The sequence below is a fragment of the Hakea prostrata genome, chromosome 1, assembly GCF_041222555.1.
Source record: "Hakea prostrata isolate BN-2017 chromosome 1, UWA_Hpros_2, whole genome shotgun sequence".
In the NCBI taxonomy this organism is placed as follows: Eukaryota; Viridiplantae; Streptophyta; class Magnoliopsida; order Proteales; family Proteaceae; genus Hakea; species Hakea prostrata.
In genome coordinates, this window is record NC_142600.1 from 30,462,869 (window position 1) to 30,486,922 (window position 24,054).

General features: G+C 40.4%; 2 protein-coding genes across 3 annotated transcripts; one reads left to right on the top strand and one right to left on the bottom strand.

The window, feature by feature from the left end:
- Window positions 1-2,800: 2,800 nt before the first annotated feature.
- On the bottom strand, window positions 2,801-22,352 carry MEF19 (mitochondrial editing factor 19). 2 transcript variants are annotated; one of them, XM_089138741.1, is made up of 5 exons: window positions 19,955-22,352; window positions 18,880-19,090; window positions 18,558-18,661; window positions 13,183-18,088; window positions 2,801-2,884 (listed from the first exon to the last, which is right to left on the bottom strand). In XM_089138741.1, exon 1 carries the CDS (start codon window positions 21,714-21,716, stop codon window positions 20,019-20,021), a length of 1,698 nt encoding a protein of 565 aa, XP_088994867.1. In that variant the 5' UTR covers window positions 21,717-22,352; the 3' UTR covers window positions 2,801-2,884; window positions 13,183-18,088; window positions 18,558-18,661; window positions 18,880-19,090; window positions 19,955-20,018. The 2 variants fall into 2 exon arrangements, with proteins under 2 accessions (XP_088994867.1, XP_088994863.1); XM_089138737.1 differs by lacking the exon at window positions 2,801-2,884 and having other exon boundaries at window positions 10,856-18,088.
- A 138-nt stretch (window positions 22,353-22,490) lies between these two features.
- Window positions 22,491-22,878, top strand: LOC149028714 (outer envelope membrane protein 7-like). Its single transcript, XM_089138743.1, has one exon. The coding sequence runs from the start codon at window positions 22,491-22,493 to the stop codon at window positions 22,722-22,724; it is 234 nt and encodes a 77-aa protein (XP_088994869.1). The 3' UTR covers window positions 22,725-22,878.
- Window positions 22,879-24,054: the final 1,176 nt, after the last annotated feature.

A 24,054-nucleotide genomic window follows, 5' to 3' on the forward strand; every position in this document is an offset into this window, starting at 1 on the left:
GTTGTATATTTTTATAATAAATTGTAGACTTTAGTACTACTCTTCACTGGTAGTGTGCTTGTGCTCTCTTTACATGTTTATACTAGTTTATATGAGTTTTCTAGGCTTCCAATTTTGCCCACGTACAGTTGGGTATTGTCTTGATCAAGAACATTAGTTTAGGTGATATTTTAGGCCAAAATAATGCTCCTAGTGTGTTTAGGCCTCAAATTAGGTTGGACAACAAAATTCAAGTAAAAAAATATCCTAAATATCCCTTGAAACTGGGGGTCAAATTTTCACCAAAATCAATCCAAATGTCGGCGAAATTTCAAGGTATTGGTGGTGTTGACAGCTATCGACACCCCTTGTGTCTGCGACATTTCGCACCTTGCTCCCAGTGTTAGAGACCCCCATACCTAGATGTAAGGTTTTCCACTAAGAGGACGCAATAAGATTTAGGCTTCATTGAAAAGACCATTATGTGAATTTCTAAATAAATAAATAATAATAATAATTATAAAAAATGATATTTTAACATCTTATTCCTCTACATTAAAATGATTTTTTTTTTGTGGTAAAAGAATTTACTAGAGATTGAGATAAAGCTCTGGAGAAACAAATTTAAGAAGTGGAAAGGAGCAGCACAATGACAAAGCCCTCATTGCTAAGGAATCCATAAGAACATTGGAATCCCTTGGGAACATGAAGAAAATTACAAACTAAAAATAAGGATTTCACATGCAAGACATCATCCAAAACCAACTTCACCCAATATGGAAGAGATCCACGGCTAGCATCTAAGTATTCTACCACTTGCCGATTATTCGAGAACACCTTGAGATGGTTGTATCCTCTGTCCAACGCACCAGCAAGATCCTCCCCCAAATAAAGTCCCATCAAAGCACCAAGGCATGGAGGTAAAATAATAAAGTATCAAGAACAAGAGAGCACATTAAGAAAGCTGAAACTTCTGGGCGCATTACTGCAGTCACTTTTCTCTAAGAAATAATTCACCCCATTGCTATAGCCTATAGGGTACCAATGAACCATCTCCCAGACAGGGGCAGACCTATGCAGGGCCAAGGGGGGCCATGCCCCCCTCCCCAATATTGAGAACAATTTTTAAAAGTACATTAATGAGTACAAACATTATTCGTAATTAAAAACTAATTCTTCAATCACTATTTATTCTCCCCGCTCTTCTGTCTCATATTTTCTTCCTATTTATTCTCTTTTGTTTCTATAAATGTGGTTAAAGGAAATTTTTGAAAAAACTTCTTATTAGGTATCTAAAAATCAAAATGTCATTTATATAAGAAACTAACTCTTCAATCCCTATTTATTCTCTTCTATCTCCTCTCTCATCTCTCCTCTATTTTTTCTATTTATTCTCTTCCTTTTCTATAAGTGTGAATAAAGAAAATTTAGAAAAAAAAATCTACTCCACAATTAGGCACTCTTTCTCTTTCTCAATTTATTTATTGTTAGACCTGTAAACGGATCGGATCGGATACACTAGTATCCGAATTCGAATCTGATTAGCAAATCCGCTATCCGGAAAAAATTTAGATAAGGCATCCGAATTTGAATCCGAAACTTTATTGGATATCCGATAATAATCCGATCCGATAAACTATCTGATTATTGATTGATAATTGTCACTTTTTTATATTTTTTATTATAAATTTCTAATTTCCGATTACCGAATACCGCTATCCGAATCCGATTATCATCCAATTTTTAAAGAAAAAAATGTTAAATACTTTACTCTATCCGGATAATTTTTTATCCGGATATTATCCAATCCGATAAGCAATTATCCGAATCCGAATTCGGTTGCTTAACGGACGGATACGGATATTTTACAGTAAGAAAAATTCCGGATACGGATACCCTTAAACGAATACGAATGCGAATTCGGAGGCGGATTTCGGCTATCCATTTACAGGTCTATTTATTGTTTCTCTTTTTCTCCTCTTTTTGTTATTCTTTTTATTTGATTTTATATTCTATGTTTCTTTATTTCTTCTTCAATTTTTGTTATTTGATTTTGTATTGTGAATAAAATGTCTATAGTTAGTAAGTAACTAATTGCCATTGGTTTACATCTCTTATTTAAAAAAAAAAATTTGGTTTACATCTCCTACCAAAGAAAATTTTGGTTTGCATCTAACTTTTTAAGGTTGAAGTCATGTGTATATATTTTTTCTAAATTGTTGCTTTAATTTTACCTATATTTTATCGGGGAAAAAAAATACCATTATCAATAATTTACATTTTTTTCAATATATGTGTGGGCCCCACAAAATATATATGAGTCTATTATTTAATATAATAAAATAATTTAGAGGTGGGATCTCAAATGAGTCTTATAAGAGCCCACATAATATGTGTGATAAAAAAGCATTAGTGCTTCTCTAACAGGAAGGTTATTTGGCTTTCATTCTTCGGCCGCCCCCGATATTGTATCCTGGGTCCGCCCCTGCTCCCAGGATACAAAAAGGCTCAACTTGAAGTTGATTTTCCCAAATTTTGCAAAGCACTAACAAAACTCCGAAACAAAGAGAATTTTAGATTTTCTCCTTAAGTTTACTGTTCAGCTGGAGGATATTCATAGACATTGAGGTGTCTATACTGAACAATTCATGACTCTATCCGTATAGATGCACCTCTCCGTAGGGATACCAATGCCGATGTTCAGATCTACGCCGTCGGATCGTTCGGCTGCACAATCTGACGGTCCATATTGAACCGTCAATTCCATCATCCTGATCTATAGTTGAACAAAATATATGGTTCAGATTTGATCTTACTTGGAGCGTGTTAAGTACTAAGTGCGCCAAAAGTGCTTAAACAACCCACGGCATGCGTGTTCGAACGGTACCATGTCCTCGCTCGTACACTGCACATGCATTAGCATGTCTTATTCTTATAAATCAAAGCTAATAGGCAACACATATTAATTAACTAAGATTCTGACTTCTCAGTTTCTGATATGAAATTAAATAAAGAAAACACTTTCCTAAAATAAATAATGAAAAAATTTACACACTTTATCACACCCACACTTTTACAAGGATGAAGCAGCACTCAAGGAAGGGTTGAAGGGTTTAGCTGATCGATCATCCACAGGGTTGGAGAGTACATGTGTGAGTATGTGTCGCAGCAAGGAACTAATCACTTGACAGAGAAGAGAACTCACCGAAGCACCCCAAGCCAAGCCAACGGTCATGTCCAAGATAAAAGCTCAGCGGGAGCTTAAGGATCTTGTCACCATCCTCTGGAACCATAAAGACATTTAATTTAAAACATCAGAATTTCAAGTCATTCGGTCCTCTAATTAATAAGTTGAGAGATCGAAGTTATCTCTAGCGTCTCAAATCTTGACTTGGGTGAGCAGGGATCATTCACATCCAATTATCCTTCCAAGGAACTACCATTAATCCTCTCCCTGAAACCAAACCCAACCCAATCCCTCTTGAACAGCCTCCTTGCCCCACATTGGACTCCGCCCACCCCAACTCGTACTGAAGCTTTTTTGCATGTTTCGGTTCTGAGAAATAAGTGCAATATTTCTCTCAGATTTCTCAAGTCCATGTTATCTAGATTCTGGTGTGCACATTTACTCACTAAAGCGTTTATGAAGATACAAACTCTGACCATTCTAGATCTCTCAAATAGAAAGTCATAGAATATAAAACAATGATACACAATAATCCAACCTCGATCGGCAATCACTAACCTTAGAAGCTCATCACTACTTCCACTGACCAGATCAAGATTGTTAGTGACAAGGAGAAGTCCATCCTGCAAAGCATACATACCATCATAGAAGGAAGACACCCAGAGAAACATTTCACTGAACTGTTTGTCTTCCTTTTTTCTTCTTCATACTTTCAAATGCTCCATGTAAAATAGTATTGTCATACTCCATCCACAACAAGAGGTGGAATTTTTGACTTCCGTGCATGCTTCATTATCTCACTAACACAGTCCCAGAGAAGTAATACCAAGTAATGTAGTACATCAATACAGGAAGTAAAAATAAAAAAATTGAAACCGAAGTAGAAACCAAAAAGAATATAGAGAATCCTTTGTTCAAAATAAAGAGTATAGAAATGAAAGTGAAGATCAGAAGAAGGAAAAATGAGAACAGGAAGCGGTGTGTTACGACCCCGGTTAGGGGTGGATCTTATTAGAGGGATAATTGTGGAGAATATTGAGAATTAGATGATTAATGAAGGTTAGTAGGGTCATTACAATAGGAGGCCTATTGTGGAGAATATTGAGAATTAGATGATTAATGAAGGTTAGTAGGGTCATTACAATAGGAGGCCTAGCATATAAATGTAATACGGTGTGGCATTGAAGGGGATATGAAGAATATTGTTCTTGTCTCTTGTCTCTCTCTTGTCTCTGTGTTCTTCTTCTTCCCCAACCCTGTTTCTTCTGAAATCTGTCCCTAACCCTTTTAAATTTCTTCTTTACCTCAAGATACGGGTTCGTATCATTGGTCCGACCTACCGGATCCCGAGAACGGCGAAATGAAGCTCAATTCATTCCAAGCAGAAATGGCAGAGCAGAGGACTCTCTTGGCAGAGATCCATGCGCTTCTCTCATCGATAAACAAGCGACTCGATCAGTATCTTTCGCCAAGTTCATCTTTCCAACCATTAGCCTCAATAGAGCCATTCCCAATCAATCAGCACCATCAAGCGCAATCCACTGGCATTCATACAACTTTACAGGGAAGAGCCGTGGAGGTAGATACATCGGTAGTGGCGGTGGAGCAACTCAAGAAACCCCAAGATGTCAACCTTGTTTCGAAGGGGGTTCAAGGGGATTCGAGCATCATGACAATGGAGTATCGACCACTGTTGCTTGAGGACGGAATAGGGAACCCTATAGGGGTTGAATCGCCGGCGATAGAAGTTGAGAAACCCCAAACTAAAACCTGCGATGTCATTTTGATGCCAGAAATATCAAACGGCGATTCGCTAGGTAGGGGCGTGATGGCTATCGAGGAGAAAGAGGGAACACAAATTCAATATGGCAAAAGGTTTGTGCAGGCAGATCCAGGACCGAGTGCAGGGATCGCCTCAGTATTCATTGATTTTTCCCTAGTGGCGTTGGATGACAGCACAAAATCTCAATCAGAGGTCGCATGGACTGGGTGGAAACTTCCTGAGCCGAGCCGAAGAATAGCAAAGCGATTTGCTTTAAAAGACGTTGATCATTCTTCCGCAAAGATCAATGCAAAAAGGTGCGGTGGAGAGGGCAGTTCTCCGGCGCGGCATCGCCAGGTGTGGCAACAACGGGAGACGCCAACATTGGTGATGTCTTCCCGAATGGGTGTGAGGGTGTCCATGTTGGAGGGTGGAGTACAGTGGCATCATTGGAAACGGAAACGGTGGCGATCGATGAATTGCTCAGGCCACGATTCAACACCATCCTCTGATAAAGAAGTAAAGTTCCTCGGCAAGGCGGCTGCTGCATCTCACTACAACCCCAATGTTGTTGCAGGCGGTGAAAAGAGATTAGAAGGGTCAACCGGATGGATTGGTATTGGTTCGAAATTAGGGTGAGCATCAATTGGAGTGTTGTCACCACCAGTGCTGCAAATTTCTCAACAATAAAGTTGGATTATCTACAAGTTATGGTGGCTTCTAAAAAGAGAAAACCTTCTTTACCTGGAAATGGAGCTGGGTTACATGCAAATAGGTCCACGAAAGAGAGGTTTGATAGAGGTTTACCCAAGGGGTATTTTGAGGAGGATGAAGTGCGTGTTTGTATTGTAACTTGTGGTCTCTGCCCCGGGCTTTGCACGATCATTAGTGAAATAGTGAGTAGCCTTCACCACGTGTATGGTGTGAATGCATTATCGGCGATAGAGGGTGGAGACAGGGGATGTTGTGAGAATGCACATAAGCTGTTTGTGATATTGCCCGAGAGAGATCTCTTGACTTGGAACTCTATAATTAATGGGTTCGGTCTTAAGGGATGGCCCAATGAGGCTTTGGGGCTTTGCAGGAATATGGGCTTGGAGGGTATTGAACTAGATGGTTCCACCATGGTTAGTTTGCTTATTGCTTGTGTTGAGCATGGAGCCTCAGCCTTGGGTAGGAGGAGACATGTCTATATGCTAAAGGTTGGATCGAGCAGTAATTTACGTGCTGGCAGTGCCCTTATAAACATCTATGCAAAACAGGGAGGCATTATTGATGCATATGGCTCAATTTTCGAAATGGAGAGAAGGAACATTGAGTCTTGGGTTTCCTTGAGTGTTGGCTTAAACAGTGGGTGTGGCACGGAAGCAATTGAGCTCTTCGTGAAGCTGGACAGGGAGGGAGTGATTCCTACTAAGATCACCTTCGTTTGTGCCTTACATAAGATATCTTGAATTGCAAGAAGCATCTAGCAGTGATCTCCAAATACTTGAAGCAGGTGCCATTGACATGTTCTCAATAAGAATTGTAGCTGCATTGAGTCGCCCAAAAGAGCCAAGAAAATCCACCATGCAACCATAGTGTTCTTGAGTGGCCTGATATACCATAAGTGAACCAGTTCCCATGCTTAGAGTATGCACTGTAGATTGAGTCCCATGATAAGATTTTTTTTTTTTTTGCAGCTTGTAGATCAATCAAAATCTCATAGTAGAGATTTGCAGCAAGTTCAAATGCATCCGCTCCACCGGGGTCTTTGTAGTTCCTCTTCGAATCTTGAATCATCCTTACAAGAGTCCAACATCTGCTGTACTTCTTTATGGGAATGAATCTGTAGGCATGAACAAAGATTTTCTGCAAAACCTCTACAACAGAAATCATCTGCTGAGTCAGCCACCTTTCAAGTCCCTCTTCCATCTTTTCACTCAGGATAAACCATGTAAAACCAGGACACCAAACCGGTTGCGGACCATGTATAATAGATGTATCAGTTGCTAAAACACATTGCATGTCAGCAACCTGTACCCATAGACTTAATCCTATGGTGATAATACCAGTATATAGAGCTGGTATACCTGAAAATGCAACTACCCAGTTCCACGCCATGCTCAATGTCAAAGATGTTGGATCCATTTCTAGTATGTCACCAGCCCATTTACTAATAAAATACCAAATTGTGGAAAGTAAGTCAAAAATGCTGCCCCCATACCCAGAAAGTGGTAAGAAAATTTTACTTTCTGTACTCCTTGAAATATGTTCTGTTTGAAGCATATGAGCACCGAAGAATTTCAGAGTATTCCGAACGCACAGATAAGAGCAACTGGACTCCACCAGTCCGCAATGAATGTAAGTATGTAAGGCACAAATGAAGGTGATCTTAGTAGGAATCACTCCCTCCCTGTCCAGCTTCACGAAGAGCTCAATTGCTTCCGTGCCACACCCACTGTTTAAGCCAACACTCAAGGAAACCCAAGACTCAATGTTCCTTCTCTCCATTTCGAAAATTGAGCCATATGCATCAATAATGCCTCCCTGTTTTGCATAGATGTTTATAAGGGCACTGCCAGCACGTAAATTACTGCTCGATCCAACCTTTAGCATATAGACATGTCTCCTCCTACCCAAGGCTGAGGCTCCATGCTCAACACAAGCAATAAGCAAACTAACCATGGTGGAACCATCTAGTTCAATACCCTCCAAGCCCATATTCCTGCAAAGCCCCAAAGCCTCATTGGGCCATCCCTTAAGACCGAACCCATTAATTATAGAGTTCCAAGTCAAGAGATCTCTCTCGGGCAATATCACAAACAGCTTATGTGCATTCTCACAACATCCCCTGTCTCCACCCTCTATCGCCGATAATGCATTCACACCATACACGTGGTGAAGGCTACTCACTATTTCACTAATGACTGTGCAAAGCCCAGGGCAGAGACCACAAGTTACAATACAAACACGCACTTCATCCTCCTCAAAATACCCCTTGGGTAAACCTCTATCAAACCTCTCTTTCGTGGACCTATTTGCATGTAACCCAGCTCCATTTCCAGGTAAAGAAGGTTTTCTCTTTTTAGAAGCCACCATAACTTGTAGATAATCCAACTTTATTGTTGAGAAATTTGCAGCACTGGTGGTGACAACACTCCAATTGATGCTCACCCTAATTTCGAACCAATACCAATCCATCCGGTTGACCCTTCTAATCTTCTTTTCACCGCCTGCAACAACATTGGGGTTGTAGTGAGATGCAGCAGCCGCCTTGCCGAGGAACTTTACTTCTTTATCAGAGGATGGTGTTGAATCGTGGCCTGAGCAATTCATCGATCGCCACCGTTTCCGTTTCCAATGATGCCACTGTACTCCACCCTCCAACATGGACACCCTCACACCCATTCGGGAAGACATCACCAATGTTGGCGTCTCCCGTTGTTGCCACACCTGGCGATGCCGCGCCGGAGAACTGCCCTCTCCACCGCACCTTTTCGCATTGATCTTTGCGGAAGAATGATCAACGTCTTTTAAAGCAAATCGCTTTGCTATTCTTCGGCTCGGCTCAGGAAGTTTCCGACCGACCATATTCTCCACCTGCAACTATGTCCAACCCAAACCATATTCTCCACCTGCAAGCACCGGAATCCCAATTAAACGTTTATCCACAACTGAAATGGTACAGCGAAGGGAACGAGGACTCTGCTTCAATTGCGATGAGAAATATGTTCCCGGTCATCGTTGTAAGACGCGGCATTTGCTGCTCTTGGAATATGACGACGACATTCCGGAAGGGGTTGCTTGCCCTGATGATCAAACAAATACCACAGCCGTAGCAGACATGGATTCTATGTTAACCACTGAAATTTCCTATCATTCATTGGCAGGTATATCTACTCCAACCACTCTTCGTTTTATTGGGTATGTTAATGGACAACCTCTGCAGATACTGGTTGACGGAGGGAGCACGCACAATTTTGTGCAAACCCATGTTGCTCGCCGATTAGGAATGGCCATTACTGCCGCTCCGAGTATGTCGGTCCTTGTCGGAGATGGTAACCGTTTACTTTGTGAAGGTCAAATTCCAGACTTGCCCTTGGTAATCCAGAATTATACCACAGTGATCCAAGCTTATGTCTTACCCTTAGTTGGGGCCGAATTGATATTGGGAGTACAGTGGTTGGCCCAATTGGGCCCAGTATTGTTCGATTACACCAAACGAACCCTTGCCTTCACCGTGGATGACACTCAAACGATATTAGTTGGTACAGGTGGACCATCATCCGAACCCATTCACTATCACGGGCTGAAGGGTTTACTACAAGCCCATAATCAGGATACCTTATTTTTATTGTCTATGGATGGGCCCCCAGTAAACCTTCCTGAAAATTGGGCTCCAGAAATCCAGCAGCTACTCACAGATTATGAGGATATTTTTCTTGAACCACCCGGGCTTCCTCCACCACGCACTCAAGACCACAGCATCCCTTTACAGCCCGGAAGTCAGCCGGTTAAGGTGCGACCCTATCGGTACCCTTATTTTCAAAAAAATGAGTTGGAGAGACAAGTAACCACCATGTTACAATCGGGTATCATACAGCCCAGTCACAGCCCTTTTTCATCTCCCGTCCTATTGGTTAAGAAGAAAGATGGTACTTGGAGATTTTGTGTTGACTATCGGGCCCTAAATGTGATTACTATTAAAGATCGGTTTCCCATCCCAACAATCGATGAGTTATTTGATGAATTGCATGGCGCCCGTTATTTTTCGAAATTAGACCTTCGCTCGGGATATCATCAGGTTCGTGTACGAGTGGAAGATATCCATAAAACGGCTTTCCGAACTCATGAGGGTCATTATGAGTTCTTGGTCATGCCATTTGGGCTCACCAACGCCCCCTCGACCTTTCAAGCCATGATGAATGACATTTTTCGCCCTTACCTCCGCCAATTCGTTTTGGTTTTCTTTGATGACCTCTTGGTCTATAGCCCATCTTGGCCAACCCACCTTTCCCACTTGACACAGGTGTTTGCTACTCTCCGAGCCCATCAACTATTTGCCAAAAGGGCCAAGTGTTCGTTTGGGCAGCTCACTATTGATTACCTTGGGCATAAGGTTTCGGGTAATGGGCTTGAGGTGGATCCAGATAAAATAACCCATGTCTTGCAGTGGCCTACACCAAAAAATGTCCGAGACGTTCGCGGCTTCTTGGGCCTTACGGGCTACTATAGGCGCTTTATACAAGGGTATGCCAAATTGGCCAGCCCACTTACTGATCTACTTAAACATGGAACATTCTCATGGACCGATTCCGCTCAGCAGGCATTCCAATCCCTTCAACAGGTATTAATCCATGCTCCTATCCTTGCATTACCAAATTTTGACTTGCCTTTCACCATCGAAACAGATGCGTCTGGATCCGGTATTGGGGCAGTACTATCTCAAACTGGACATCCTATAGCATACTTTAGCAAGAAATTATCATCTCAATTACAAGCTGCATCCACTTATGTACGTGAAATGTATGCCATCACTCAAGCTGTGGCTAAATGGAGACAATATCTTTTGGGGCGCAAATTCATTATCAAGACTGATCAAAAGAGTTTGAAGGAGCTCTGTACTCAAGTTGTTCAAACCCCTGAGCAGTATCATTGGCTTACCAAATTAATGGGGTACGTCTTTGATATCGAATATAAACCAGGAATACAAAATGGAGCCGCGGATTCTCTCTCACGGTCTCCAGCTTCCTCTTTTCACTCCTTCACAGTGGGTTTTCCCCAACTGGACTTCTTAGATGAATTACGCATTGCGGTATCTACATCGTCTGAGTTGCGAGACACTCTGTTCTAAGATTCAGCAGCACCGCACCCAGACTCGCATACACCCTTCATGATGGCCTTCTATACCACCGGCACCGCCTTGTTTTACCAGAGGGCTCCTTGTTCTGCAAACAGTTCTTGACGGAATTCCATGACAGCCTGATTGGAGGACACTCAGGTTATGTTGGAACTTACAAACGCATCAGTGCTAATGTATTTTGGAAGGGTATTCGAAAGGATGTTAAACAATATGTCAATCACTGTGTTGTTTGCCAGCATATGAAAACAGCGACAACAGCTCCGGCTGGACTGTTACAACCCCTGCCAATCCCTTCTGCACTTTGGGATGATGTCTCTATGGATTTCATAACCGGACTACCTTGTTCACATGGCAAAACAGTTATTATGGTCGTGGTTGATCGACTCAGCAAATATGCTCATTTCCATGCCTTACCGACTCACTTCTCCAGCTCTAAGGCTGCAGCGATGTTCACTTCTGAAATTATTCGTCTACATGGCCTTCCGCGATCGATTGTTAGTGATCGCGACCCATTGTTTGTAAGTGGTTTTTGGAAGGAGTTATTTCGATTACAAGGCACCACCATCAACCTTAGCACGGCCTACCACCCACAGTCTGATGGCCAAACAGAGGTAGTAAATCGCTGCTTGGAAATGTTCTTACGCTCATTTGTCTAAACAGAGCCTTCCCGCTGGGTTCAATTCCTCAGCTGGGCCGAACTCTGGTACAACACCAGCTATCATTCTTCCACTGATATACGAATTGAGCTATCTAGGCCTCCTATTGTAATGACCCTACTAACCTTCATTAATCATCTAATTCTCAATATTCTCCACAATAGGCCTCCTATTGTAATGACCCTACTAACCTTCATTAATCATCTAATTCTCAATATTCTCCACAATTATCCCTCTAATAAGATCCACCCCTAACCGGGGTCGTAACACGGTGGAGAAGATCCCTTTCACTAAACACATGATTAACAGTTCCTAGTCATTCCTCTGAAGGAAAGTCACCATGTAGTTAGGCCCATAACCTTATCCAGAAATAAATCTATTTTTGTTAACATGAAGCTACAAGAGCAAATACCAGAAGAATCACCATTTAGCTCCTTTCTTCTTATTCATATTCTGGTTCTTCTTCACTGTTGGTCTAGTATTACAAGAACCTGAGAAACACTCATCAATGGCCAAGGATTGTTCTCTCTTTTCCTATCTATATATACGAAAACAAGGGATTTCTTTATCTGAAGACTACTAATTTGTGATGCTGATATATCCATAGTTCCTGAAAAATCACTACTTTTGAAACAATGTTTTCAAAGTTCTGGGTCTGGAAAAGGAAACTGCAAAACTTGATCATCCAACGGTTAGAAGCAAACTACAGATGCTCGTCCTAGAACTCAGGCTGAACATATTGCTTTACACATAAGGTGGTTGAGAAAATGTGGTCAAAAGTACTTGTAACGTGTCATCTATACTGTTAATAATCCAGTCATACAAAAACAGACAACAGACAGTGAGGTTGACCGCCAAATGGGAGAGATGGTGCAATAGGAAAGTTGACCTCTATTCCCTTTGCTTACTGGTGACCAGCTGGAGGATATCTCCACGAGACCTCGTTTTGACTTCTTTCTGTTTTGGATGAATAACGAATTTATTATCAAATGAAAGAATGGGAAAGAGGGACCTTGTTTTGACTTGCTTTTTTTGAATGGTGTTCTAATGTAGGAACAGGTGATATTTATGCAATATGCTCCTAAACTTAAAAAGGTCACAATATGCCCTTTGCTAAGGTTGTTGCAAAGACCTCAAAATATGTTCCTAAACTTAGAAGGTAACTTAATTCTTATGAATTACAGTGACAATTTATTCTTATGTCTCTAATCTTCTTTGGATCTTTCTCTTTTCACTGAACTAGAGCTTAGGTTGTGACCCTTTCTCTGCCTTATATCTAAACCATTTTACAAATCACGATCACCAGGCAGCTTATCCATGATTGTGAGTCTGTGACCCCATTCAGGAAAAAGGACACAGGTGCAGTTAGAACCATCAGCATCCTCTCATTCAAAACTAACTAATAAGTTTCAACTACAGGTTGTAAACTGATATACTACATCTATAACCTGGATCTAGTCTCTATAACATTTTTGGGTGAATTAACAGATAGTTATAAACATCCCAAAGGGAAAGAAAGAAGGTACAGAGGGGGAAGGAGAGGCCAGACTAAGAATGCTTGGCAAAAGTCAATAAAGTGCTATCAAGACCCCAGGTAACAACAATGTGTCTGTTCCTTTTTTCTTTTCTTTTTTTTGTGTGTGTGTGTGCGCATGCACGCGTGTGTGAGTGTTTCACCCTATTTGAATAACAAAAAATACACAGTTCAACAATATGGGGGAAAGAAATCACCAATGACTTAAGTTTTACTTACCAGAACTGCAAGGTAGGACCACTTCTTCAACAACATGGAAAATTGACACCTTCAACTCAATTTCTCCCACTTTCAAGAGCTCAAAGACACAAAATCTCCAAACTTGCAGCATGTTATCTTCAACAAATGTGTTCCAACCCCCACTTAGGAGTGCTTTAGTATCGCGATTGCGAAAACAGAATCGGACAGACTGCTTTCTCCCATTTGGAAGCTGGAGTATGACATTGTGTGCTCCCTCTGAAATGTTCCAGGGCTAATACAAGCAGAACATTCTACACAAGCAAAAAGAAATGCACTAAACCTCATGAGTTATGAGCATGATGATTTCAAGCTGCAAAAGAAATGCTTTTTTGCACTAAATGATGCTATAGACATCATCTTAACTAGGGAAATAGAGCACATATATGTAGGCAGAAGGCAATGCAAATCAATTTCCAAACTTCAATTTAAAGCAGCTTACCAGCCCCCTTCTGCATATGGAATAGTTTAATCATGACCATGAAGGTAGTGCTTTCATACTTTAGCTTAAATTAGCAATTTCCCTATCTGAAAAAGGAAAGCTTTCTTGCACCAAATGGCGTTCCCCTGCTTTGCTTTAACTTGGGAAATTATATGGGTATGCACTAAAAAGTGAAAACGAAATTTCCAAGTTCATAAGTAAAGGAGCATACCAATCCCTTTATCAATTAGGATGGTTTCATGACGACCATGAAGGAAGGCTTTTCAGTTTTTAAAATTAGAGCTAAGAATTTTTCCTGATCTTTTTCTTGTGATGTTGGAGGTCTTCTCGTCCTCTCAGCTAATGGTGTGCTGATATGCTCATCGTGTTTCACATAGAATATATCTTCACCTGCATTTTTGTCAAGTTAATGATAAGAAAAACATGATGGAGCAGTTTGTTCAAGAATGGTTGGCAGGAATTCTTGAAACTTTAAAGTATATCAGCTGGTCAATGTACAGTTTTAGATATGATGGCAGTTCACATTTCTCAGTAGTTATATTTAATGTGGCTGGTTTTGAAATTGCGTATCCTCAAAATGTTGGTACTCTTGGCCAGTCCAATCTTTTAGATAAAGGTTTGATGCTTGAAAGAGAAAAAAAAGTAAGAGGAGTCCAGTTCAGTTTGAGAAAGAGAGCTACATCTACTTATGAAATTGGATCAATATCTAAATGTAGAAGGTTTTGTAGATCGAAAAGAATGAAATACAACGATCAAAGGAAATCCAAGAGCTACTTTACAGACGTAGCCTAATTCAAGTTAAAAAAGAAGTAAAGAGGGGACTCACATAAAAATTAAAAAAAAAAAAAAATCTTTAAACAATTTAGACACTTTCTTTACTTGAATTAGGCTACACCTATAAGGTAGCTCTGGTATCTTCCTTTAATCAGTGTGTTTCATTCTTTTCATTCTTTTCGATCTACAAGACCCTTTATATTCAGATGTTGATCCAATTTCATAAGTTGATACACTCTCTTTCCCAAACTGAACTAGACTCCTCTTACTCTTTTTTCTCTTTCAAGCATCTTGGACTGTCCAGGAGTATCAACATTTTAAGGATGATTTATTCCAGAACCAACCACATTCAATATAACAACTGAGAAATATGAACTGCCATCATATGTAAAAACTATAAATTGACCAGCAGATATACTGTAATGCTTCAAGAATTCCTGCCAACCATTGTTGAACCAAACTGCTCCATCAAGTTTTTCTAAATTTTACAGACCACTGTGTACCATCAAGAACCTTCAAGGTTGTGACATCAAGGAGATCTCTTCCAAATTTTTTCACAAATTCAACAGGGATCTCCTCCAGATAACCATAATTTATTTCAAGTTGCCTTCAAAAATGATTTGAAGAATAAGAACTAAGAAGTACGGAGGCTGCAAAAAATTGTCTCTAACTAAGTTCTATATAAAGCAGAAACCGAAGTATGAAAGACGTATATTCTTGCAGCTAACTGTGATGACATATATTCTTGCAGCTAACTAAGTTCTATATAAACCAGAAAGCAAAGTATGAAAGAAATATATTCTTGCAGCTAACTGTGATGACACCTAATCAAAAGACCCATCCATGATTTTCTTCTTAAGGTCGACATTCGAATCATGATTAAATAATGGCATCAATTGACCACAATGAATCACCACAATTGACCACAATGAATCACCACGAAGGACAGTGGGGAGCCATGACTCTGCTACAAAGAGCACCCACCTTTCTATCAGAAACACAAACAAGAGTCATCACTATGAATACATTCTAAAAATGAGCTTGAATCCTCATAATTGTCTCTGCAAATAGAAAACATAGAAACACATACGAACACCCGTACCTGATGCACAAGGCCAAAGAGAGGCTGTTTTTAGGATTTCAACTCATGACCACGTGTTCAACAAGTGAACTCATGACTAATGCACAAAGCACGAGCTACTTTTGACAAAACCATGCCTCACGATCTAAGAAAGCTCATGAACCTTTAAAATTTACTATCCTGAACTCAATATCTACAATCAAGGTTTAAAGAATTGCGTATCAACAATGTATTGGTTGGGTGATTTTAAGAGACATTTTGGTTCGTATCTTATTGTAGATACGTATTGTTGAGTGTGAAATTGAATAGAAATGACCAAAATACATATGGAAATAGTCTAATTTAGACCCAAAAAAAATAGATATAGCAGCACTTCAAAACAATACATATAGCTAATACAGAATCAATTTTTTCATTGATCAAAGGAAGAAGTATATAAACAGGTTCAGACCCACTTCATATACATAGTATGCTTAACCAACAGGGTCCCAGTGAACTCCTAACTGTACAAGAGATAACAAGGTGTTTAGCATCTGTGAAGGGGATAGTAGTTGGTGCACAGCTGACTGGTTAAAAACCAACACAGTGTTGACCAAGTGTCATTGAAACCCTCAGGTATTGAAGCTGAACATGAAGGAAATCGATATAAGTAAATGGAACCTACTTAGTGCAGATCAGATTAAAGGAGATGAACTTCAAAGTAATTCGTCCAAGCTGCTAAATGTGAATTCCACGTAATTCTGATTTTATCTGTTAAAACTCATCAAACAGACTGGTCCTGAATTCCGATGGGTTTGTCCATGTACATCTCCTCATCAAGCAACTCCAACGACTCTTCAATGGAGAAACAAGTTGGACCCCAGTGAAAAGTTACCATATTGGAACCACTAATACATCAGCAACAATGACACTTCTGCAGCTTGAGCAGAGTAAAAGAGTAAGTAAGCGGGAAACAGACTAGGTCGATACACCATTACAGTTCACCTATTTAAGTTCAGTATTTTTCTCTCTCACACTAACTCACCACCCGGCAATCACAAAAACCCAAGACAAAGGCAAAGTGGAGCACAAAGAGCTAAACAATAGCAGAGGAACATACCAACAGAAGAGAAAATGAAGAGGTGTGGTGAGAATAACTGTCACACTCCATCAAGTCGGATCTGGTCATACCCGAATACCCGTGGGGGTGATACACCGCAAGACCTAGGTTCAGTGACAATTCCATACAACATATGATATAGTATAAATTAAAAAAACAGGAATAAATCAAGTTCAAGTATAAAGTTATCAAATCTGAAATAATGATTACAATTGTCCAAAGCTTCAAATCAAAAGTTAAAACATTAGAGTTCCAACAAGAAAGAGTGTTTGCAACGGAAATATTCAAGAGTCTTGGAAAAAAAAAACCTTCGTCCCTCCTAAAAGAAATCAACGTGTAAATATAGAAAAGTGATATGAAAGATACTAGAGATTTCCTAAGGATGGCAAGGTCTCTATCATTGAAAACCGGCTCCGTTGGATCAGTTAAGGCACGAGCACGAAGCTGTCAAAATATACTAATGTATGGTTATGATGATATGTTCATAACTCTACTATGGAGTCTCTAAGGTAGACACACATTAATAAATCATAAAGTCTCCTTTGGGTGGTCTCAATCACTCTTCCCTCACGGCTCTGATGCACGTCTTTTGGGTTCTCCACGGTAATTGGGTAAAGTCCCTCAAGCCATGGTTGGGGTTATAAGTCACCACTCTCTCTCTCTCACATCACCTTTTGGTATGACACTTGGTGCGTGTCAATGTTGTACTTAGGCCCAATGCAAGTTCCTATGGTCTCGTATTACATATGGTTTAGATATCTCCCCTCATGCCTAATGCCTATTGAATTGGTTTGATACCTTCCCACCTACGAATGGAATCCTCAACGGGAGATATCTGTCGGATCCCATTTCTTAACCCAATGGTCATCCACATATAATGGACATGATGCTCTCCATGTCCACTCATGGGTTGGTTACCGGTCTTGAGCGCCCATGAACCCTTGTCTATTATATGCAATTCTACTAAACTATGATGACAGTAGGTCTGCTTTACACACAAGACCTAGCCACTGGCATCACGGGTTAATTGGCTTCAATACCCCTTCAGAAGGGTAGTAATACTCAATAGGGATTCCTAGCCTAACACTTCTAGACACCTATCATTCATGTAGTTTGGTCTAGATGCAATCACATAAGGTCATTAGGGTAATGGGCGAACCCACAACCCTAGTTAGTAAAAGAGGTTAAGAAAAGTAATATCATTCGACATCATTCATCTCATACATTCTTATATCATTTTCATATAATATAAGATTCAAAATAAAGAGTAAAACTCAATCATTCCAACATTACTTTCCGTTCATGCAACGTCACACACAAGCATATCATGATAGATATCAATTAAAAGCAATTTATATCACCAATAGAATTTAAAATAGCAACACTTAATAATACAAAACATGGTTAGTCATTCCTCACCTTTCAATTCGATTCCATTCTCCAAAGCCCCAAATTTCACTCTCACAAGTCGGTGATTATATTCAAAATAAACCTAATCATGCAAGAGAATCAATCAATATAAAGTAGAAGCCAATTGGGTTTCAAAAGGATCCCAAAATCATCCCTCAAAAATCCAATCTGACATCTAGGTTCAAACCCATTGTTCTCAACCTAGTTCGGCAAAAAATAATTATTTCGCCACTGATTCTATATCGATTCGAAAAGAAACTTTGGGAAAGTCTAATTGGCATCACTAGGGTCTTAAGGGTACCTTCAATTTTACCCAATTCGTTCTAAATCAAAAAAACCAAAATTTGACTCTCTAAATCACCTGCGGGTGTCTCAGAGAGTCAAAACGTGAAATCTTTTGCAACAATTCTCACATACTAGAGGGAAGCATTAAAACAACTGTTTAAGAGCATTCAATATACCTAACATGCTTCAACTACCGAAATCCTACATTCAAAGTGAAGAAAACCTCACAAAACCATGTTTAAAAAAGAGGGTTTAAGGATTCTCACCTCTTTCAATGTTCTCGCGATGATCCGGGTCACAAAGCACCTTTGGTTGTATGGAATCTACTCTTCTCCTTAGTTTCTCCTCTTCACAAAGCCTCAGCCCCACTCTAGTATTAGAAAATGCGTTTAGAGGTGAGTTGAAACATAAAATGGGTTTTAAAACCCAAAATCCCAATTTTGCCTTGTCACTGGGAAGGGGTGGGCGTTAGGTCACCCAACCGGCCGCTCAACCAGTCCATGTTTGAACCCCCATCCGAGGTCTGATTTCGGTGATTTTCGGTTTGAAAGAAAGGTCTTTTGATTATCTATGTTTGGATATATTTACCTCGTCAATCGGACTCTCCATCGGGGGTCTACAAAAGTGCCAAAATTGTCTGCGAACGCCGTTGTGATTGACCTTCTCTCTCCTCTTAAACTCCTGAAGGGATGTCTAGCCATCACTAGGGTCATCCACAATCATTGGGTCTACTTCCAAACTTTCGGGCTTGACTCGAATGCCCACAATTGTTGCCGACTCGAGGCCTGGGTTTGCGGCCCTGAAATCATAGGTTAAAGGGTTAAAAATCCGGGGAATTTCACAATAACCATCAACTAATCCCATCATCGGATTACAACATGAATTCAAGTCCCCCTCAAAGACCCTTTTCTGTTTGCTTTTTAAGTTTACCTTTCAATTGGATGAACACAAATTGGCGGTGATTTTCTTCAATTCCGACAAGACCGATTAGTCAAGTAACTATATAAGTGCTATCTTTTGAATATATCTATCTATAAAAATAAAATAAAAATAAAAACAGAAGTGTTTAATCTCACACTAAAGGAAACAAGATCACTGCAAACTCTAGAGAAGAGCAAGAACAGAAAAGGAAAATTCATATCTGATGGCAATGAAGAAAGTGGACGGTATGGTTTGATCACATTTTACAAAACAAAACAGACTTGAGAAATGAGCATACCTCCTAGTTCAATGTTGGTGGGTGTGTGTCTTTGTGTCAGTGTAGTATATACTTGCATAGTTGCATGCACCAAATGGTGCACATGCAACTATACCTGCCTGACAAAAAGTCTAATCCTTACAAGTAGCCTTGGTATTATGCATGCCACCAAAGAAAAGAGGGAGGGGAAAAAATCTAGTTGATGGCTTCTTTAGGAAGATGTATGTTATAAAAACCACTGTAAATGGAGCTACTAGAGGTATTCCTGGTGTGGATGGAATTGGAGGTGTGGCTATGAATCATCAAGGGAGATTTTTTAGGATTTCACTGTGGAATATATGTGGAATTGTCTTGGCATAAGTGGTAGAAGCTCTAGCGACTAGACAGACATTATATAACAGTATGCTGACAATCTCATACTGTGTAGAGCTAGAAACTTCAAATATTCCTTCATGTATCACATACAGTATAGAAGACTGCCGATCTCTTTGCTTAATGTTCAATTTGGTGACCTTCCCGAGTAGAGAATTCATACGGTTAGGGATTTGGCCTCAATATAGCTGCACCCGCGGGTTTTCTCAAGACACTTTAGCCTAATTACATCTCTGGCCATCTCTACTGCTTGCCACCTTCCTGCCTTGGCATATATGTTGGAAAGAATCACATAAACACCACCTCCCTGAGGATTCAATTGGAGTATGTGGTTTCCTACTCTGTCAGCTAGATTGACATCATTATGCACCTCACAACCTTTCAGAAGGGCACCCCATATTGCAATATTGGGTTCAATCGGCATTGCTTCTACTAAGCTCTCTGCCTCTGTCAAGTGGCCTGCTCGGCTCAGGAGATCCACCATACATCCATAATGTTGAACTGTTGGTGCTATACCGTAGACCTTCCTCATTGAATGGAAGTGCTCTTGGCCTTCTTTGACCAATCCTGCATGACTACAGGCACACAGGACTCCAATGAAGGTGATGTGATCTGGAGTAAGGTTTTTATTCTGTTGCATCTCTTTAAAAAGGGTCAATGCCTCTCCACCACGGCCATGCATGGCTAAACCTATGATCATACTTGTCCATGCCGTCACATCCTTCGTCTCTAACCTATTAAAGATCTGGAGTGCACTCTCTGTTTCTCCTGTTTTGGCATACATGTTCATCATGGAAGTTCCCAGAACAACATCCATCCCACTGTGGGACTTCTCAATATAAGCATGAATTCCTTGACCAAGATACAATGCGCCATGTTGGGCACAAGCACTCAGTACACTCAATAATGTGGTCTCATCAGGGGTTAACCCTGCATTTTGCATATCAGCAAACAAACTTAATGCTTCATCTGAACGATCATACTGACTGTAAGCACCAACCATGGAATTCCAAGCAACAACATTTCTCTGAGGCATCTTATCAAACAAATCCCTCGCAACTTTTAAGTAACCACATTTAGCATACATGTCTACTATGGCTGTTGAAAGAATAACATTTGAATTTGACTTTTCACAAAAAGGGTCAATTCCAATCTGGCGGACACGTTGATGAACCCATCTTCCAGTTTCTAAGTCCCTTGTTTGTGCACAGGCTGCTAGCACGTTCACCATGGTGATCTCATTAGGTTGGACTCCTTGAAGCTCCATCTCCTTAAACACCATCAAAGCTTTACGAGCTTGTTTACTGTTTACATAACCGGCAATGAGGGTAGTCCAAGACACCACATTCCACTTAGGAATTTTCTCAAACAGTTTCTCACTGGCTTCCATATCAGCACAGGATGCATACATATGTATCAAGCTAATGGAAGCAAACAAATCTGATTCAAACCCAGTTTTCACAACTCGACCATGAACACACATCCCATGATTTCGATCCTTGATCATAGCACAAGCTTTGAGCACAAAAGGGAAGGTGAAGTGGTCGGGTGAATAACCTCGTCGCTGCATTTTCCTGTACATGGACAATGCTTCGTCTGGGTCGTTTCTGTTAGAGCTTCCCTTGATCAAGGAGTTCCATATGTAGACACTAGGATGGTTTATACGTTGGAAAACCAAAGCAGAGTAATCAGGATCGCCATCATGGGAGTTTGCGCAGAAATCAACAAGCCTACTTATGGGGATGATATCTCTGATGAGTGATGTAGTAATCATCAACCCATGTATCTGTTTCAGCTCCCTCATGTTTCTACATCTTTCCAGCAACGGGAGGATTTCGCCAAAGCTTACCCTCATGGTCGCCGTTTGCTAGAAGAATTCACGTTAACAATGAGTCTTCGTCGTCCGTACATCAGGGAATCACGCAACTACCATTATGAAGTCAAAATGTGGAAGAATCCCATAATCTAGTTAATCCGACAATCTCAAGAACGATTTTGAATTTTATTGAAACCACCCACCTAACGAAATGCTTAATCAAAAGCAACCGAGTTATATTCAGTTTTCTTATTCCCAAAAATTATGAAGAAGCTGCCAGGTTGATTGAGTGGTAAAGATTATACTTCTCAGTGAAAAGTCCTTGGATTCAACCCTTTAGAACTTGAATTTAGATCCTCTTCAAAGACCCTTTACGGAGTTTTATTTCCTCAATCTTTTTGCAAGTTTACATGGATGAACACAAATCGACAAACTGTTAATTGACTTAAACTCAAAGCAGTTTTGCTAATGATCTGTGTTTCGCCATAACTCGAAACCATTAAGCTCAAACTGAAACTGGCCTAGACTCTGAACTGTTGATACCCCTACGTGAAAACAGAACCGGTTAAGGGTAAAAAGGGAACACAATATTATCCAATGAAGAAGTGAAGAACAATATAGCCAAAATAATCCGATCAAAACTGATATGAAGCGATCAAGAAAGTATCGGCCGAATCAATCGAAAACCCCGGGGGCCGTTCCAAAGTTGAAACCCCAAACGCCTGAATCCTGTCTCACTCTACAAAGGTTTCTTATCCAGCAAGTCTGCAAGGAAGAAGGAGAAGTTGAGGTCTACACTCTGAAGCGAAGAAGATGAAGCAATCGACGAAGGCGAACACGTTCAAGTCGGCGATCGTGGTAGTGGGAGCCCTGGCTTTTGGATGGCTGAGCATAGAGCTCGCTTTCAAGCCTTTCCTCCAGAAAGCTCGTGATGCTATGGACAAATCCGATCCCTCTCGTGACCCCGACGATAACGATTCCACCACGATTCCCAAATCTTCTTTCTCCACCGACGACGATATCTCCGACACCACTGAGCTGAAATAGAATTCAATGTCTCTTTCTCTTTCAATTTCTCTTCTGTGCAAAACTCTGAATAGGTATTTCTTGACTGATGGCATTTTAATATAGTGTTAGTGGATTCCATATTTTGATCTCTTTTGAGGTTTCATACAAGAGATTTCAAGATGCTTTTCTCTTCCTTATTTTGCATCATCTGGTTGTTGATCTTGAATCGCAATTATAAATGCACAGGAATCATCCTAATTATGAAACTCATATGGTTAGGGATTTGGCATTAATACAGCTACACCCATGAGTTTTCTCTAGATCCTTTGAGCGCCACTACATCTCTAGTCATCTCTACTGCTTGCCATTTCCCTGCCTTGGCACATACGTTTCAAAGAAAGAAGTAATGCTTCTCCACCAAGGCCATGCGAGGCTAAACCCATGATCATACTCGTCCTTGCCGTCACATCCTTGTTTTCGGGAAATTCCAATAGCAACTTCCGTGCCGAGTCGTCTGGGGTTTATCCTGCATTTTGCATATCTGCAAACAGGCTTCATTCTTCATCTGAACGATCACACTGATTTTAAGTACCAGTTATGGAATTTGAAGCAACAACATTTCTCTGAGGCATCTTGTCGAACAAGTCCCTTGCAACTTAAGTAATACCATGGCTACTTCAGTTCTTACAAGAAGCATCAAACCCAATTCGGCGGACACGTTGATGAACTCATTTTCCAGTTTCTGAGTCTCTTGCTTGTGCATGGGTTTATCTATCTCTGAAAACAATTCCCAACTAGCAACTATTTTTGTTAAAATTGATAAAAATGGGTGTAAACACAAGTATTTTGGTTTTGATGGATTTTTCACCAAATACTCTACTAAAGGGAATGGTTTTGTAAACTATCTTCTAGATGGTATTTTGATTTTGATGGATTTTTCTCCAATAATCCACCAAAAAGAATGGTTTTGTAAACTGTTTTTCGAACTGTTGCAGCATTGTACTATTTAGAGTTTTTTTTCAAGGTGCCCACTTATAATTCTTTAAGTGGAGAAATTTCATGATGCCCGAATTTTGGTTTTTGCATAATTTCAAGTGACTAAGATATCACCGAACGAGTTAAATGACTAAAATGTCATATCATTCAATTAAGTGACCCAACTCCCTCATTAGGTAAAGGGATCCATCTATCTGCTTTCTATATCTCGTCGAAAAACCCATCACCCCACCCCTGCCCGTGACCACTGCCCCCTCCCCCTATCAGAGGTAACCTCAGATCATATGACAAATCCAACCAGGATCAATGGGCCTTTTTATTTGATAAGAATAAAATAACACCTAATCGGGTTCGACCACGGTCAGGTTGGTTC